At 46.5% G+C, this 16,114-nt stretch overlaps 1 protein-coding gene across 2 annotated transcripts in view; it reads right to left on the bottom strand.

The window, feature by feature from the left end:
• Window positions 1–1,094: 1,094 nt before the first annotated feature.
• Window positions 1,095–16,114, bottom strand: part of DENND5A (DENN domain containing 5A) — a 127,885-nt gene continuing 112,865 nt past the window's right edge. Inside the window, exons 13-23 of one of the 2 annotated variants that reach the window (XM_008007293.3) lie at window positions 14,914–14,998; window positions 13,251–13,335; window positions 12,652–12,780; window positions 9,589–9,710; window positions 8,226–8,371; window positions 7,544–7,662; window positions 6,668–6,849; window positions 5,978–6,060; window positions 5,297–5,420; window positions 4,518–4,686; window positions 1,095–2,116 (exon numbers count right to left, since the gene is read on the bottom strand). In XM_008007293.3, the coding sequence (XP_008005484.3) occupies window positions 1,933–2,116; window positions 4,518–4,686; window positions 5,297–5,420; window positions 5,978–6,060; window positions 6,668–6,849; window positions 7,544–7,662; window positions 8,226–8,371; window positions 9,589–9,710; window positions 12,652–12,780; window positions 13,251–13,335; window positions 14,914–14,998 (1,428 nt within the window). In that variant the 3' untranslated portion in view covers window positions 1,095–1,932. The remainder of the gene's footprint in view (window positions 2,117–4,517; window positions 4,687–5,296; window positions 5,421–5,977; window positions 6,061–6,667; window positions 6,850–7,543; window positions 7,663–8,225; window positions 8,372–9,588; window positions 9,711–12,651; window positions 12,781–13,250; window positions 13,336–14,913; window positions 14,999–16,114) is intronic. The other variant, XM_037999737.2, reaches the window with a different exon arrangement.

Below are 16,114 nucleotides of genomic sequence, written 5' to 3'. Positions count from 1 at the left end.
GCTCAGGCCTAGGCCCACAATATACATACATACAGCTGAGTTCCATGCTGCCCTTCTTGCCCAGCCAAGAATCCCGCTGCCTACTCCAGAGGTGCTGCCTACCTTCCTTCCCCTTTTCTCGGCCATCTCCAAAAGAACTAAGGCTCTGTCCGCGGGCTTCAGGCAGACGGGTGCAGTGCAGCCTCTCACCCCCTCTGCAGGCAGGACGCTGCGCTGCAGCTCTCTAGGCCCTTTCCTCATCTCTTCAGCATCATTTACCACCTGCCAGGCCCAGGGGGTGGAGACAGGTAAGAGATCCCCCTCTTCCCTTTGGGAGCTCACGGTGCAGGGGCTGAGCCTGATGTGAAAGCAGGCAATGACAATCCAGAGAGGAGATGCCAGCATCTAAGAAAATGAAGGAGCACAAGGATGGAATGATTAACTGCCTAGGGAGATTGGGGAACACTTCACACAGGTGACTGCTAAAGTAAACCCTGAACAACAAACAAAGTGGGTGAAGGGGAGGCATTCCAGGCAAAGGGAAAGTGCATGCAAACCAGTGAAGCATAAAAGAGGGCACTGATTGGTTTGAGGTCCCTGACTTGATCACACTACACTTCTTCTGGAGCTTCCTGAGAAAGCAGCCTGAAGAATAAAAATGAAGGAAGCCGGACCTCTCATAAAGGTCTTCCACCTGCCATCCCCAGGAAAGCAAACCTTTCTTTCAAGAGCTTCCCCCGACTCCCAGCTTCCCACACCCAGTCTCCCTTACCCTCTCAAGAAAGGGCCCATCCTGTCTCAGTCAAGTGACAACCTCTGCACCCCTGGCCAGGTCTTTTCCCTCCTGTGCCTCTGTCTCCTCCTCTATGGAGTGGGGAAAGAACCTTGTCTGCATCCCTGTCAATCAGTCACGTAACAGCTAGGAGAGCTCCTGGCACTGTGGACAGAAGGACCCAGGAGACCCCAGGCCCTCAGGGGCATCCTGGGCAGGCCACAACCCCGAGCTTGCTGGTACAGAGAGGTGATGCCACAAGCCCGTCCTCACAGATGGACCCAACTGCACCCGCAGCCGCCCGCTGCTGACAAACCTCCATAAAAATCAGTGATCCATGCAGTTTTGTTTCAGGTGTTTTATTAAGTGGGCCATACTGTAGCTGGTTTCTAAGTTGCAAAACATAAATTTAATAATAATAACATAGCCAGTTAGATTGTGACAAGCTTTTCCTTTCCTTAAAAAAAGAAAATACTTAACACACAATGGAGGGTTAAATAAATAAAACATTTTTAAAAAGAAAAAAGAAAAGAAAAACCTGTTAAAACATGCTTATGTTTACTTCTGTGAAACTGTGCCAACAGGAAATATGATATTTGGCACGATGACACATCCTGGCATGTCTCCTTCCCAAATAATACTGACAAAAAAGAAAAGATGTGGGACTGACTCATCAGTGCTTGCTTAGAGGCACTACTAAAAATCCCTTTGATTGGAGCATAGGGTTTCCCGCTCAGCACACCTGTGTGTGGCCTATGAAAGCCAAATAACCATAATAATGTTAATATAGAAAACATTAGTTTAAAAATGATGTGGAAGGGCCTCATTAATGCGACGGGGCAAGGAAACATAACTGTCCCGCACGCAGTGCCACAGGCTCAGTCCAGGGAGGCCTCAGGCTTCCAGCATGTGGCCACGGCGAGGGAGGGCACCAGCTTCAAAATAAGCGGCACCGGCCTCGCTCCCTCTCCCTATCACTCTTTCACATGAAAGTGTGTAAAAAGCAAATCGGCAAATAAACTCTAAAATAGATTATTTATTCCAAAAATCCTCTAGTTTTCTTTTTACAGTGAGTGTACATTTTGTCTTCTCCTGCACAATCGCTTAAGTCCGTTTGGGAAGAAAGGTGAGAGCTGCAGGGTGAGTCTTTCTTAGTCCTGCTGCTGACTGGTCCTGGGAGGTCAGATGTCGATGCCCTTGACAAGGGACGTCTCCAGTGTGATATTGAACTCCTGCAATGTCTGCAGCACGCGAATCAAGGAATTGACAAGTGTATGGTCTTTGATCAGTGCCACATCCTCATACATGTGTGCAGTGATGGGGCAGTCAGCCAGCAGGGCAATCCAGTGGTGTAGGAGGTGATCTCTGGCAGAGCAGGAGCAGTCCAGGTGGGTCAAAGGGGAAGGGAAAAGGAAGACAGACAGTTAGTGCAAGGCCAAGGGGGAAACCATGAACTAAGTCTGAAGCTGGAGAAGCTGACAGCTCCCCCACAGCCCCCTTTCCCAAACAGGGACTGGCAAAGAGGTCTTTCAGCTCCAGGACACCAAACAAACCTGACCCAAATCAGCCCTGTCACAAGCCCCCAGGCCTCCTCCTCCCCTGCCTCCCTCGCCCTGCCTAGACAATCCCACCACCAGTGTCTCCCAGAGCTTCTCTCCTCCCACAGCTACCACCACCAGGAATAAGAAGAAGCACTAACCTCACACAGCACTCAGTATGTGCTGGTACTAACATAAGAGTAATCTTCATGATAACCCTATGATATGAGGTAGGTACTATTATTATCCCCACTTTACAGATGAAGAAGGTGGGGTAGATGGAAGTTAAGTAGCTTGTCCAAGACCACATGGCTAGTAAATGGATAACTTGAGATCTGAACATAGTGAATGCAGTTCTGGAGTCTGTATTTAACCACTATGCCAATTCTCTCCCTTTATGCAGCCTGAATAAACTACTGCCTTAAGTTTATTTGAGCTTCATGCTCTTTCACCTGACCTACAGGAATAACCCCTAACAATCTCGTCCACTCTAATGCACACCACCCATAATATCAGATTAATGTTACTTCAGTCTCCTGATGAAACAATTTTGTACTAATATGAAAAGAATCTTTCTCTGTCCCAGCTCAGGGGCCCTATCCTGTTTCCTATTACTGCCCTTGCCACATTCTGTTATTTCCTTCCATTAAAGGCTCATTTAAATACCAACTCCTCCCTGAAGTCTTCTCTGATCTTTCTCCTCTATCTTTTCAGCATATTGTATGAATGTATACTTCATTTTTGGACCCTCAAAACCTTCTTCCATGTTCTGTATTTAATTAGGACAAGTAAGCTTCTAAATGGTGGCCGGGTGCGGTGGCTCACGCCTATAATTTCAGCACTTTGGGAGGCCAAGACAGGCAGATCACCTGAGGTCAGGAGTTCAAGACCAGCCTGACCAACATGGAGAAACCCTGTCTCCACTAAAAATACAAAATTAGCCAGGCATGATGGCACATGCCTGTAATCCTAGCTACTCGGGAGGCTGAGGCAGGAGACTCGCTTGAACCTGGGAGGTGGAGGTTGTGGTGAGCCGAGATCGCACCATTACACTCCAGCCTGGGCAACAGAGCGAAAGTCCATCTCAAAATAAATAAACAAACAAACAAACAAACAAACGGCAAGGGGCCATGTTTTATTCAGCCCTCTTCCTACCAACTTCCATAAGGCCATTTAAATGTTTAATGAAGGAATAACTAGATATACTCTGCTTCAAACCTCCCCAGTGGTGTAATTTTGATCTTTCCTTTCAAAATGGGGCCCCTCCGCCCCTAGTTACATACACGCTCTCATCCCTACCCCAACAGATCACCACACACATAAGTCATGTGTTGCTTAATGACAGGGATACAGTCTGAGAAATGTGTCATTAGGCAGTTTCGTCACTGTGCAAACTTTATAGGGTTCTCAAACAAACCTAGATGGTAGAGCCTACTATATGTCTAGTCTGTTGCTCCTAAGCTACAAATCGGTACAGCCCTGTCACCAGCCCCCAGGCCTGCTCTTCTACACTTCTTCTGGAGCTTCCTGCCAAAGCAGCCTGAAGAATAAAAATGAAAGAATACTGTGCTGAATACTGTAGGCAACTAAAACACAATGGTAAGTATTTGGGTATCTAAACATATCTCAACATATAAAAGGTACAGTAAAAACAGAGTCTTATAATCTTTTTTTTTCTTTTTTTTTTTTTTTTTGAGACGGAGTCCCGCTCTGTCGCCCAGGCTGGAGTGCAGTGGCCGGATCTCAGACCACTGTAAGCTCCACCTCTGGGTTTACACCATTCTCCTGCCTTAGCCTCCCGAGTAGCGGGGACTACAGGCGCCCGCCACCTCGCCCGGCTAGTTTTTTGTATTTTTCAGTAGAAACGGGGTTTCACCATGTTAGCCAGGATAGTCTTGATCTCCTGACCTCGTGATCTGCCCGTCTCGGCCTCCCAAAGTGCTGGGATTACAGGCTTGAGCCACCGCGCCCGGCCGAGTATTATAATCTTATAGGACCATCGTCCCATAAACAGTCCATCACTGACAAATGCTGTTATGCGGCACATTTTATGTAGTGTGTGAACATACATGATACGCAAAAGAAATTCAAGCTTCTAGGAAGCCTTCTAAGGCCTCATCTCCCTAAGGGCACCTGGTGAGCCATTCCTCACCCCTGCACCACACCAGGCCTCCAACACCACCACCAAGGCTAACTGCTGTGCACTCTGGGCCCTGGGTCTGCAGTACCTGGCTCCCAAGCACACCAGCATCTGAAACTTGCCGTCCTTGCCGATGTTCCGGGGAGTATTGTTGATTGCAGTGACAAATCGGCAGAAGTTCCGGGCTCTTGTATGCCAGTTTTCCTCAGGGACTACTTCATTCTGCTCTAATGTCTCATAATAGGTTTGTGCTTTTTCTGTGAAGAGTAGAAAAGCTTGCCAGTGAAAGGCTCTCAACACCAACCTGATGGTCCTGCAGGCCACTTGCCATGGGCCTCTCCAAGTCCACGCAGGTAACTTAACGAGAATACCACAAGTGTTCTGATGTCACCGGTCATGTTTCAAAATGATCCTTAGCTTCCCTATTCTTATTTTTAAATTTAGTTATGTGGCTCTTGATCTAAAGATGTTCTTTTCCCTACTCTGAAGACACAAAAAAATTCTGAGGATGGTTTCTTGCATGAAAATTCTCCATATTGGTGCAACATAAGGCTTGGGGCTCCAATACACTCAGCTGGACTTTGGGATCTATAAGGAGAAAGTGTGAGGACTCAGAACTAAGTCCATACTAAATAACAGATGTCTAGAAGAATCTTTTCTGTCCAATTCTCAAGAGGTAAGCATTTACCAAGGGGGGAGGAGAGCTCTTGTCATTCCCTTTAAGAAAAACAAGAGCAAACAAATGAGATCTGAGAGTCACCTAATTTGGGTTCTGCCTCTCAAGAGTGGTCAGCACCCATGCTATGTTGGTGAGTCCCCCTATATCTCTACATGCTTTTCCCACCCTCATACTCCAGCTCAACTCACCCAGGAAATCCCAAATGAAGACATTTTTGAAGAGCCGGGGTGATTTAAATCCATGCTGGAAAGCCTGTTCCAGGGCCGAGACAAGGCCACACTCTCCACAGAGCAACAGCGTCAGACTGCCTCGCTAAGTAAGGAAACAGGGGAGGATGCCAGGCTTGTCTCAGCCGAGCTGCCCTCCCACCACTGCATCCCTAAACCCACAGCCCAGAGTTGGGAGGGCTGCAAAAGACAGGCTAGGACTCTATCTGTTCCCCTAACACCTGGCACAGTGCCTGGCTCAGAGCAGCTCCCAGTGAAGAGTTGTTGAATAAATGGATGAAAGAACAGATGAAGGATCTGGGTCACACACAAGGAGATTCTCCACTGGAGGACAAACCCAGTGTGGCCACTATTCAAGGAGACCCAGGCAAATCTAGAAGAGGACAGGAATGGGTACTGTTCACTAGGGACCCAGGGACTCTACTGGGTCATCAGTATGGAGGGAAAATAGGGTAATCTGAGGCAAAAGCCCCCAGAGGAAGGAGTCTGTTCCATCTCCAACTAGCTGAGGCACACACTCTACAAGACTCTAGGGTGTCCACAGCACATGGGCCTGGAAGAGCATAACAGGATAATTGGAAAAACAAAATTATTCTCTCTTACTCAATGTAAGGCCCTGGATTGGAGGGCAGGAAGGCTCACCTCTTTCTCAGGCTTATGGAAGTGCTTCACAATGCCATTGACTGCCTCCCCGATGGACTCCTGGATCTGCCCAGTGTTCAGCTCTAATAAAAATCAAGCAGACATCCCTAACCAATCTCAGAGGCTAACAGTGCTTAGCTGCCTGAGCAGGAGACTGAGGACATGGGGAGGGCCCATAGGAGAGGCAGGGCAGCTGGACCCTAGGAAGCAGAGGCTCTTGCCCACCCAGCTTTTCTGACTTAGCTCTTCCACAAATCTTGGGGGAAAAACACAAAAGCTAACACCTTAGAGTTCTATCTCTAAGAAATGCTGGTGAAGTTTATTTTCCATTTTACTTTGGAATTGTGGGCAACCAAAAGAGAGTCATGCCTTGGCTGTGAAGCCCAGGAATCAGGAAGGAGAAGGCCAGAAAGTAGACCCTTCTCCTTTAATGGATCATGCATGAATATAGACAGCACCCAGGCTTGGCAGCATGAGTTCTCTCCTCTCCTGCCAGCCCTCTAAGGAGAGTGCCAAATGCTCTCAGTGATTCATAAGAGGAGGGTGCCACATGCCTGAGGTGGCTTTGTCAGCAGAAGTGTTTCCTAAGGCAGCTGCACAGGCTGGGATCCGGGTTCTATCAGGGCTCACAGAGCTCCACCCATTCCCTAGACTGTGTGGCATGAGGGCCCAACCTCTCCTCCCACTTACTGGGCTTGTTGTTGGGTGAGATGGTAACAAGCCTCCGGATGACACTGGGGGACTGCTGCAGCGGCGGGGTCCGGCATGGCCTCTCATCCACCTCAGGCTGGGACGTGAGCAGCTCCCCAACTAGGATCCGCTCCAGGCTTCCATCATCCATGCCCTTCCCTAACCACCGGCCACAAGGGAACCTGAAGGTCAGACAATGGACTGTCAGAGCATCCAGCTCCTCCTTGCTGCTCAGCAAGAGCCATAACAAAGCCAATCCCTGGAGATAGGCTCTGAAACCAGGATAGAGACTCCTTCAAGGCTCTGCTGGTTCCACCATGTATCATCAGAGAAGTGACCTGAGTGGCATGGGTGGCCTGGGATCTGGGCACAGCAATTCCACACATCTTCACCAGGAAACCCTCCTTCTGGCCAGGCCTGATGGCTCATGCCTGTAATCCCAGCACTTTCAGAGGCCAAGGCAGCTGGATCACCTGAGGTCAGGAGTTCGAGACCAGCCTGGTCAACACGGCGAAACCGGTCTGTACTAAAAATACCAAATTAGCTGGGCGTGGTGGTGCATGCCTGTAATCCCAGCTACTCAGGGAGCTGAGGCAGGAGAATCACCTCAGCCCAGGAGGCAGAGGCTGCAGTGAGCCAAGATCACGCCACTGCACTCCAGCCTAGGTGACAGAGCAAGACTCCATCTCAAAAAAAAAAAAAAAAGGAAACCCTCCTTCTACTTACTTTCAAGTGTATGAGGCAGAGCCAAACAGGAAGTTACCTCAGGTTATTGCAACCTAAAGGGTCTCCTTGGGAACTCCACATACCCAAGCATCAAAGAGCTCCTGTAGACACACCTTGCCCCTCTACCTTACAGCCTGAGGGAACACTTACTTGTAGGTATGTCCTGTGATCTCATTCCTGACCATCACATACTCCACCAGCCATTTGGCATACAGCCCAGAGTTATCATGGCCAATCTGGACAGTAGTAAGCTTCCCCAAGTTCTGGCACTGTTAGAGAATAAAGAAGATGAGGTAGGTCAGGAAAATCAGAGGAAAGAACAGTAGTCCTCAGAGGCACAGATCTGACTGGCTACCTGCAACATGACCCCTCAGCATCTCCAGGGATAGAGGTCATGGCTCTATATACTGCCAAAACTGCGGTACAGCACTATCTCATGGGGGCGCCCAAGGCTGAGAAAGAAAACACTCTACCTAGAAGAAGAATAGGGCCTGGGAGCAAGAGGTTCTGGAAGTGGGTTCTGAGGTCTCTGGGAACAGGTGGGTTGAGTAGCTGAAAGAACCCCTGGGGACTTCTCAACACACTATGCATGCAGAGATGTGCAAGTCCAGACAAGAAAGTGCCTTCCAAACAGACACTGTTTAGACAGGGTGGGGTCCCCCTCCTCAGGGTCAGTTCTTGGCTCCAGCCTCAGATCATCTCAGGAAGGTCAGCTATGCTGACGCATTACACTGTACATAGCAAGGCCTCTGAAAAATCCTGCAGAAAACTTCCCAAAGCAGCTGTTGCAAACTCAGATCCCCACAGAGCTATGGCCCCAAATAACACATACCTCGAAGGTCATCTCTAGCACATTCCTGGGAATCTGCAGAATCTGTGTCTCACCCAATTCTCCTGATATACAGATCCATGGGTTGGCAGTGAACATGGAGCCCCCCAGCTTCTTGCTTGGTACAATCAGAATGTGGTACGGGATCACTGTTTAGGGGAAGCCACAAAAGTATTGAGGAGAATCAGGAATCCTTCCCATACCAGATGGGACTCTGACCTGCTCCAGGCAAACTGGCACAACTGTGGCCCCTGCTATCCCAGCCCAAGCAAAGCCCTGGAACAACAGGGCCCCAGGACCTAGTCCCTGGCTGATGTAGAATATTAGCCAACTATTCCACAGCCCCTCCTCAATTTCACTCCTCTCAGGCTTACCACCCAAACATCAAAGATCCAAGCCTATCTGTGGGCTCAGAGCTAAGTGAACCTGTTGGTTAAACAATATCCCCAACTCCTAACGTACTGAACTGCTTTTTAGAGCACTCTTCAATCTATCATCTCATGAACCCTAATAACAATCATAACAATCTTTGGAGAGGAAGTATTGCAATCCTTTTTCCAAGGCACAGAGAGAGACACGGTTTGCCTCAGATCTTTTAAATTCCAGTCCAGTGCTACTTCTATTAAGCCCATAGCCCTAGTCTCTAAAAGGGAAGATGCAGCATCAGATAGAAACAAGAGTCCATGCTGCTGAGTAATTGGCCAAAGAACCTGCCAAGTGGCAAACTCAGAGACTAAACTCCACCCAGCAGAGAATCCTGGCATCAGGGAAAGAAGAGGCTCAAAGGGAATTAGACCATATTGAACCCTCTTCCCTATTCTGTAAATAGAGAGACTGGGACTCACAGCAGGATAGACTCTGCTCACAGACACATAATAAGTTAGCCAAAGCTGGGCCCAGACTTAAATCTCCCACTGGCATCTGGAGTTCTTTCTGCTACCTCAGGCAAGAGCTCTTTTTCCCTTCAGCCTGGTCTGAAATATTCTGTGATGCCAAGTGACACTCTTAGGTGAAAACAAAAGGGAGAGTCTTTGTGGGTATGCAGGGAGGGAGGTAAACTGCATCAGCTCAACTGACTCCACTCTACCTTCATCACCTTAGGCTCCCAGAGCAGTGCCTAGGACAACATCGACAACACAATGGCAAAAAAGACTGAGCTCTCCAGTTCAGAACAAGAATGAGAAACTTCGGAGAAAACACAACCTCCAAGGAGGGCAAGTGCACCTCTCTCCCCACAGAAGCAAAAGACAAATAGAAAGTACAAGGGATTAATCTTCTTTCTTTAAAAAGGGGACAATGAGTGAGTCTCAGGCAGGTTCATAAAGACTGCCTTGAGAAGGCCAGCTGGGAGCACAGGGCTACTCACGGATAGTTGTGAAGACATTGGTGAAGCAAAAGTAATCGACGGCATTAAAAGACAGGAGGTGATAGAGGAACTGCTCCTTCTCGTCATCACAGCGCAGGAAGGCATAGCGCTTATATAACTTTCTGTTGGAGAGGAGGTAACACATCAGTCTCCGACCAAAAGGAAGGGAAAGAAACTAGAATTTTCAGTTCTGGAAGGAGACAGCTAAGGGAAGCATAAGATGTCAAGCCTCAAGTTCCTTAGGTTCACCCTATAAAGGAACAAAGCTATCTACTCTGTAACTAATGGACAGAGGGACAATGGTTTAAGCTACGGCAGGAACAACAAAAATCAAAAACTGCCTGTGTCCAAGGTATATGACGTTACTATAATGTCAAGTATCAAAAGTCATGAAATCTCCTTTTCTAAACTGAGGGCTGTAATGAAATTCCATCAAGGATGACACAGGTCCTCTCAGGCTTCCAGTTAGGCTGTCAGCTAGTGTACGGTGTGTGAGTGGCAGAGGATGAAGGTCTGTGGTCACCATTCATCACCAGGCCTAGTTTCAAACCCTGAGTAGATCTGAGAGCCACGAGTCAGAACACTGCTCTGAATGGGGGTGTAAGCCCAGGACAGCTTCACAAGCGATAAAGGGCAGGCTTCTGCTCCCGCCTCTGATCCAGGTCACAGGCAAGGAAAGCCATGCAGATCATATCCTTCCGCTTTTTCAAACTTTCTCCCTTCATTTCCACTGCCTATTCATCAGAGGTCAACTCCTTTGCCTGACATTCCAGGCCCTCTGCAGCTTCAAAGCAATGATATCTTCCCCCAAATAGAGGAGACACCCAGAGCCAAATGTGCAGGCCTTCAACACAAAGAACAAAAGAAGACAACTGTCCTGGTTGCCCAAGTTGCAATCACCATGGCCAGAGAGGTACAGAATTCAGATCTGTGAGGTTCTACCTAGCCAGGTTTATAAGGCACTTTCAACAGATAATTTATCAACCCAGGCCTGTAATGTCCAGGTGCTGGAAAGCGCCTATCCTCAAATGCAGTCTAAGTGAATAAATCAGGTAAAGGCCATGGTATAGGACTGCTCACAATGAATAATCAAACAAAAGGCTGTTTCTTGGAATTTAAAGAGTCATATGCTTCAGTGGTCCTGGAAGGCCTTCTAGAACAAGAGGGACCTGAAGGGCAGCAGAAATTTAGACAAGTGTTGTACAGATAGGTTTGGAAACCAGTTTGGCTGGAATTGAGAGTTCAGTGAAGTGATCAGTTAGCAATGAGACTAAGAAGTTAGGCTATTGTACCAAGGGTGTCAAATGAAACCAACAAACAAAAAGGCTATTCAAATGAAGGAAGGTCCTAAAATTTTAAACTAAGGAGTTTGCAATCTGCCCAGTAAGTAAAGGGTTTCTGCAATTTGCCCTAGAAAAAGGACAGCCATGACCAACTTCAGGAAATTTAAATTTAGTGCAGGTGAGAAGTGAAAGGGAAATGAGGATTAAACTAAGTCTGTGCAGTAAAAATGGTAAGGAGACAGGTGGGACAGAGGTGAAAGACCTGAAATCTGTATGTGGGAGATAAAGCAAAGCAAGGAGTCAAAACTGACTCCAAATTTTGAATGCAGGTATGGAGAAGAAGTGCGGGTAAGCTTTTCAGAGAGCACAGCGGCGACATTAACAAAAAATCTGAGAGTAAAGTAGTTATGGTGAAGACTCTGTGAAGCTTGCTTTTGTTCTCTCTGAGCTAAAGGTAAAATATCAGAATGGAAATAAATGCAGGAGTGGAGTTCAAAAGACATGTCAGGGCTAGAACTTCAGATGTGGGCATTTCCTGCTTAGAGGTGAGAGAAGTCATGAGAATGGGTGAGATCACCAAGTAAGAGAGCAAGCGAGAAAGCAACAAAGAGTGTGTGCATGCAAAGAACTGAAGACAGTGAAAGCCAACACTGTGCAAAGAGTAAGGGGAGAAAGAGAACAAGATGGTATAAGGTCATGGCAGCCACACAAAGTGAGTTTCAAGGTAACGGGGGCACTACATGGTATTACTCACCGCAGACAAGTTAAGGAGAAAGAGTTTAGGCTCCCTATATAGGGAGCCTAAACTCTTTTTCTTTGGAAAATTCTCCCTCATTTCTTCCTTTGGAATTTAGAATTCAGTGGGTACCGTGAATATACAGCCCCCATGAATATACAACCCTGCCTCCACCTTACCGCATCTCCAAGCTACAAACAGTCCTGGGGGGCTAGCTGGAAATCGCAGAGACTGAGGGACATTCTATCAAGATATACTCTTCACAGGCTGTCCACCTCCTGTCTCTGCAGCTATGTACACCTTTTACGTGCACTGGCTGAATCCCTAGTGGATGCTAAGCAACATGCTCAGCCTTGGGAAAGGGACAGGTTTATGCCTTCAATGAAAGCAAACATCAGTAAGTAGCAAGCAAACAGATAATGAAAATACAACACATCGTGGTAAAAAGGGGATGAACAAATATTCTAACATATGTTATGCATGCCTGGAGGAGGGATGAACCACGTTTCTGGGGAGTCCAGGAAAACTCTGGGAAAGAAAACTGGGCCCTGAAGAAGTTTACCAGGTAGAGTGCGGACAGGGACTAGGGTCATGCAGAAGTACAGACAAGAAAAGGCTACAGATAGCCTGAGAGGAGTGAGGGGTATGATGTGTTGAACAAGAGAGAGAATAGGACATCTCAGAAGTTTCCTTTTAATTCTCCAATCCTTTGCTCCCCAGAACACGAAAGAGACAAAGGAAATGCCTTATGTCCAAGAGATATCCATGTCACCTGAATACAGGAAGGAGAGGAGGACCTCATCCTTCTCACCACCTCTCTAAGAAAGCTAGTTTTGGGCATGCAGGTTGAGAAGACAGGGAGAACCGATATAGCAGAAGTATTCTACTGATAAAAAGGGAGAAGAGGAAATACTGCAAAACCTTCATAAGCAAAGAGGTTAGCTGAATGCAGCAGCAATGAATACTCCCCCTTCCCACACAAGTTTCCAATCTCTTCCCTCCATTCCTGGGAGCCTGCTTCTACTCCTGGCGGAGCAGCCTTACTTGGTGAGCTCATGGTCTGAGAGGAGCTGCTTCAGGTGTCTGGAAAGCAACTTTTTTTCCATGGACAGTCGCACCCATGCTCTGGCCTTTCCCACATCAGTCTTGATTTCCCCGATGTTCTGGATGTGCCTGGAGGAAGAATGCAAAAGGAAAGTGGAGGGCGGGATGGGAGATGAACTCACTGCCAAAAACTTACCTGCAAAGCCAAAGGAGACCCGCTGAGACGGCCCTATCCCAACCTAGGAGAGCCTATCTCTATATTCTCCAAATACTGGGCTTCCATGTAGCTTTACCAGATAGGCTCACCATATTATGGGAGGAAAAAAGACAGCACAGACCTTAAAAAGCCAGGCTAACTCTGAGCTCTTAGGGCCTGAGATACTCTCCTATGCTCCCTTACCTCCAAAAATGCCAGGAAACCCAACTGTTTGTAGAGCTTTACAAATGTATTATGAAACACAAGATTTTGTGATTAGAAGGGCTTCCATGTTAGCTGAGATGCTGTAGCAGCCACTGAGACCTTCTTACTTAAAGTGGACACCTAAGCAGCAACTGAAAACAGGATTTTAGTGGCTTATTACATGTGAGCCCATACTGACCTCATATCCTGAATCAGGGAGATCCTCAGGGGAGGCATGAGTGAGCTGGCATCAGACTTCCTACGTTCTGAATCAAGAAGTATTCCTAGAATAAACAAGTTGGTCATGTCCAAAGAGATCTGAATATCCAAATAGCTGACTACCCTTCCCTTATCTTAAATCACAAATTACTATGGGAAACAGTTGGTTACACTGGTAACACTTTAATTGATTGTTTCATAAATATTTATTAAATTCCTACTAGAGATCAAATTTTGTATTTTTATGGATATTATCTCATTTAATTCTCTAACAATTTATAAGGTAGATTAAAAAGATACCACAATTTCCCCTACTTAACAGAGAAGGAAAATGACATTCAGAGAGGTTAGCTGCTTTGCCTACATCACCAACTAGCAAAGTCAGTAAAGGAATACAGATCTCTTGGCTCCTAGTCTATCATGCTCTCATCATGATCCACAGAAGCAGTGCTTCCACTTGGAGCCACTACTCACATCCTGTTCTGGCTTCACAGCAGCCTACAAAAGCCCAAGAGAATGTATAAAGAACAAGAATGTTCTGGTTCTGTTCCAGAATGACAGGACCTCTAGGAGAAGGAAGATATAGTACCTTTATATCCTCATGTCTGGCCTAATGTTTAAAACTTAGTATTTTCATCATCAAGCTATTGAGAATTTTTGGCTACAGTTTATTTCTCGGCAATGACTTCTATAGCATTCTTAATAAGAACCTGCTTTTACACATCCAGAAAGCGGGCCAAAAAACTCCTCATAAGCCTACCTGGAGAACTCTTGTCCCTAGTTAGTTTTCAGCCCATTATCTGCCCAGGTTCAGTGCTAGTTAAGGTCAACTAGTTCAAGGGCAAAGAGTTCATGCCCATCTTTTTACCCCATTTAACTTGCCTTTATCATTAAGATAAAAACATTCAAGAAAGGTAAACAAATATTTTGGCAGAGAATGGAGAACAAAGGATGATGTGAAGGGGAGATGCACCAAGAAGTAAAAGAAGGGCGACTACCCTGGAAAGGACACTGTAGGATGGTCTAAACATCAGAGCAGGAGACAAGATGACTGGCTCTTTTCTGGCCTCTTCCATGAGCTCACTTTGTGATCTTAAGTAAATTTAATTCCTCTCCGGACTTGTTTCCTCCTCTTGTAAAATAAAGGGCCTGGACTAGATGACCTCTGGAGTTGCCACAAACTCTGACGTTTTTATTAGGTTAGAAACAGAAAGTAAGTATAAGGGATCATTCACACCAGGACTTGACTTTGAGGAAGTCCAAGGAAGAACACTGACCAACAGCTCTCTTAATAGGATAATCATAATGCGCATGTCAGAGAAATAAAACAAAAGACTCTGAAAACAGCCTGCTCCAAACCCAGTACCACAGTAAAACCCATATTCATTTTGAGACTGGCCTCTTGCCCATATAAATTTTCTATCTTGCCAATAAAAAGCATACAGAAATACATAATGAAAGCAAATGCCATGGTTTTGGTATGCTCTGTGGTTCAGAGAGTCTGGTGGCTCCATATTTAAAAGAGAAAACACTCCAGAGCAAAGGCTTCTTTGACCTGGAATAGTTTGCTTCAAAATGATCACTCCAGTGGGTGATGGAAAAGTGGAGAAAGGGCAGACTCTCCAATGCAGAGACTATCTTACCTGACATACTGAGGCTTCCTGATGTGAGTTTTCTCTGCCGGTTGTCCTGATAATGTAACAGGTGGGACCATAAGGCTGATTTCCCCTGGAACCAATGCAAGGGAGAAACACTTATCAGTTTAGATTTCAGGGGTCAAGGCTTTCAACATACAGATAGAAGCTTTTGCTTAAAAAAAATATATGTACTGTTTCTTGTTTCAATGTACATCCAGGACACAGCGTATGCAAATATATCACTTTACTAAAATCCAGAAGAAATATAAACAATGGAAGGTAACAGAAAAAGGAAATGGTCTCCCACTGGGAATAGAAAGGAGATGGGAAAGAGAGCCTGGGAAGGGACCGGTGGATAAGAAAGAAAAAAGCAGCTGGGCACGGTGGCTGACACCTGTAATCCCAACACTTTGGGAGGCCAAGGCGGGCAGATCACTTGAGGTCAGGAATTCGATTCCAGCCTGGCCAACATGGTGAAACCCCATCGTCTCTACTAAAAATACAAAAATTAGCAGGATGTGGTTGCGTGTGGTTGTAATCCCAGCTTCTCAGGAGGCAGGAGAATCGCTTGAACCCAGGAGGCGGAGGTTGCAGTGAGCCGAGATCACGCCACTGCACTCCAGCCTGGGCAACAGGGTGAGACTCTGTCTTAAGAAAAAAAAAAAAGAAGAAAGAAAGAAAAAAGCAGGCCAGGTACAGTGTCTCACACCTGTAATCCCAACCCCAACACTGGGAGGCCAAGGCAGGCGGATCACTTGAGGTCAGAAGTTCGAGACCAGCCTAGTCAACATAGCAAACACTTACTAAAAATACAAAAATTAGCCGGGGGTGGTGGCACACGCCTGCTGTCCCAGCTACTCGGGAGGCTGAGGCAAGAGGATCACTTGAACCTGGGAGGTGGAGGCACTTGAACGTGGGAGGCAGAGGTTGCAGGGAGCTGTGATCATGCCACTGCACTTCAGCCTGAGTGACAGAGTGAGGCTACCTTTCAAAAAAAAAAAAAGAAGCAAATGACCTATCATCCTCTAAATGGTCTGTTGGTTTTATGTCCTTGATGGCTTTTGCACAGAGGAGTGGATATGCAGCCTATAAGTTTCCATCTTAGCTCCTGAATTTCCTAAAATATTTAAAGTTATTCCTTTAAATATTGTTCTAGTCCTGATTTTGCTACTTGGCAAACTAGGCAAAGCAGTTTGGTGAACCTCTC

The sequence above is a fragment of the Chlorocebus sabaeus genome, chromosome 1 (genome assembly GCF_047675955.1).
Source record: "Chlorocebus sabaeus isolate Y175 chromosome 1, mChlSab1.0.hap1, whole genome shotgun sequence".
Classification (NCBI taxonomy): Eukaryota; Metazoa; Chordata; class Mammalia; order Primates; family Cercopithecidae; genus Chlorocebus; species Chlorocebus sabaeus.
This window is presented reverse-complemented; position numbering and strand designations above follow the sequence as displayed.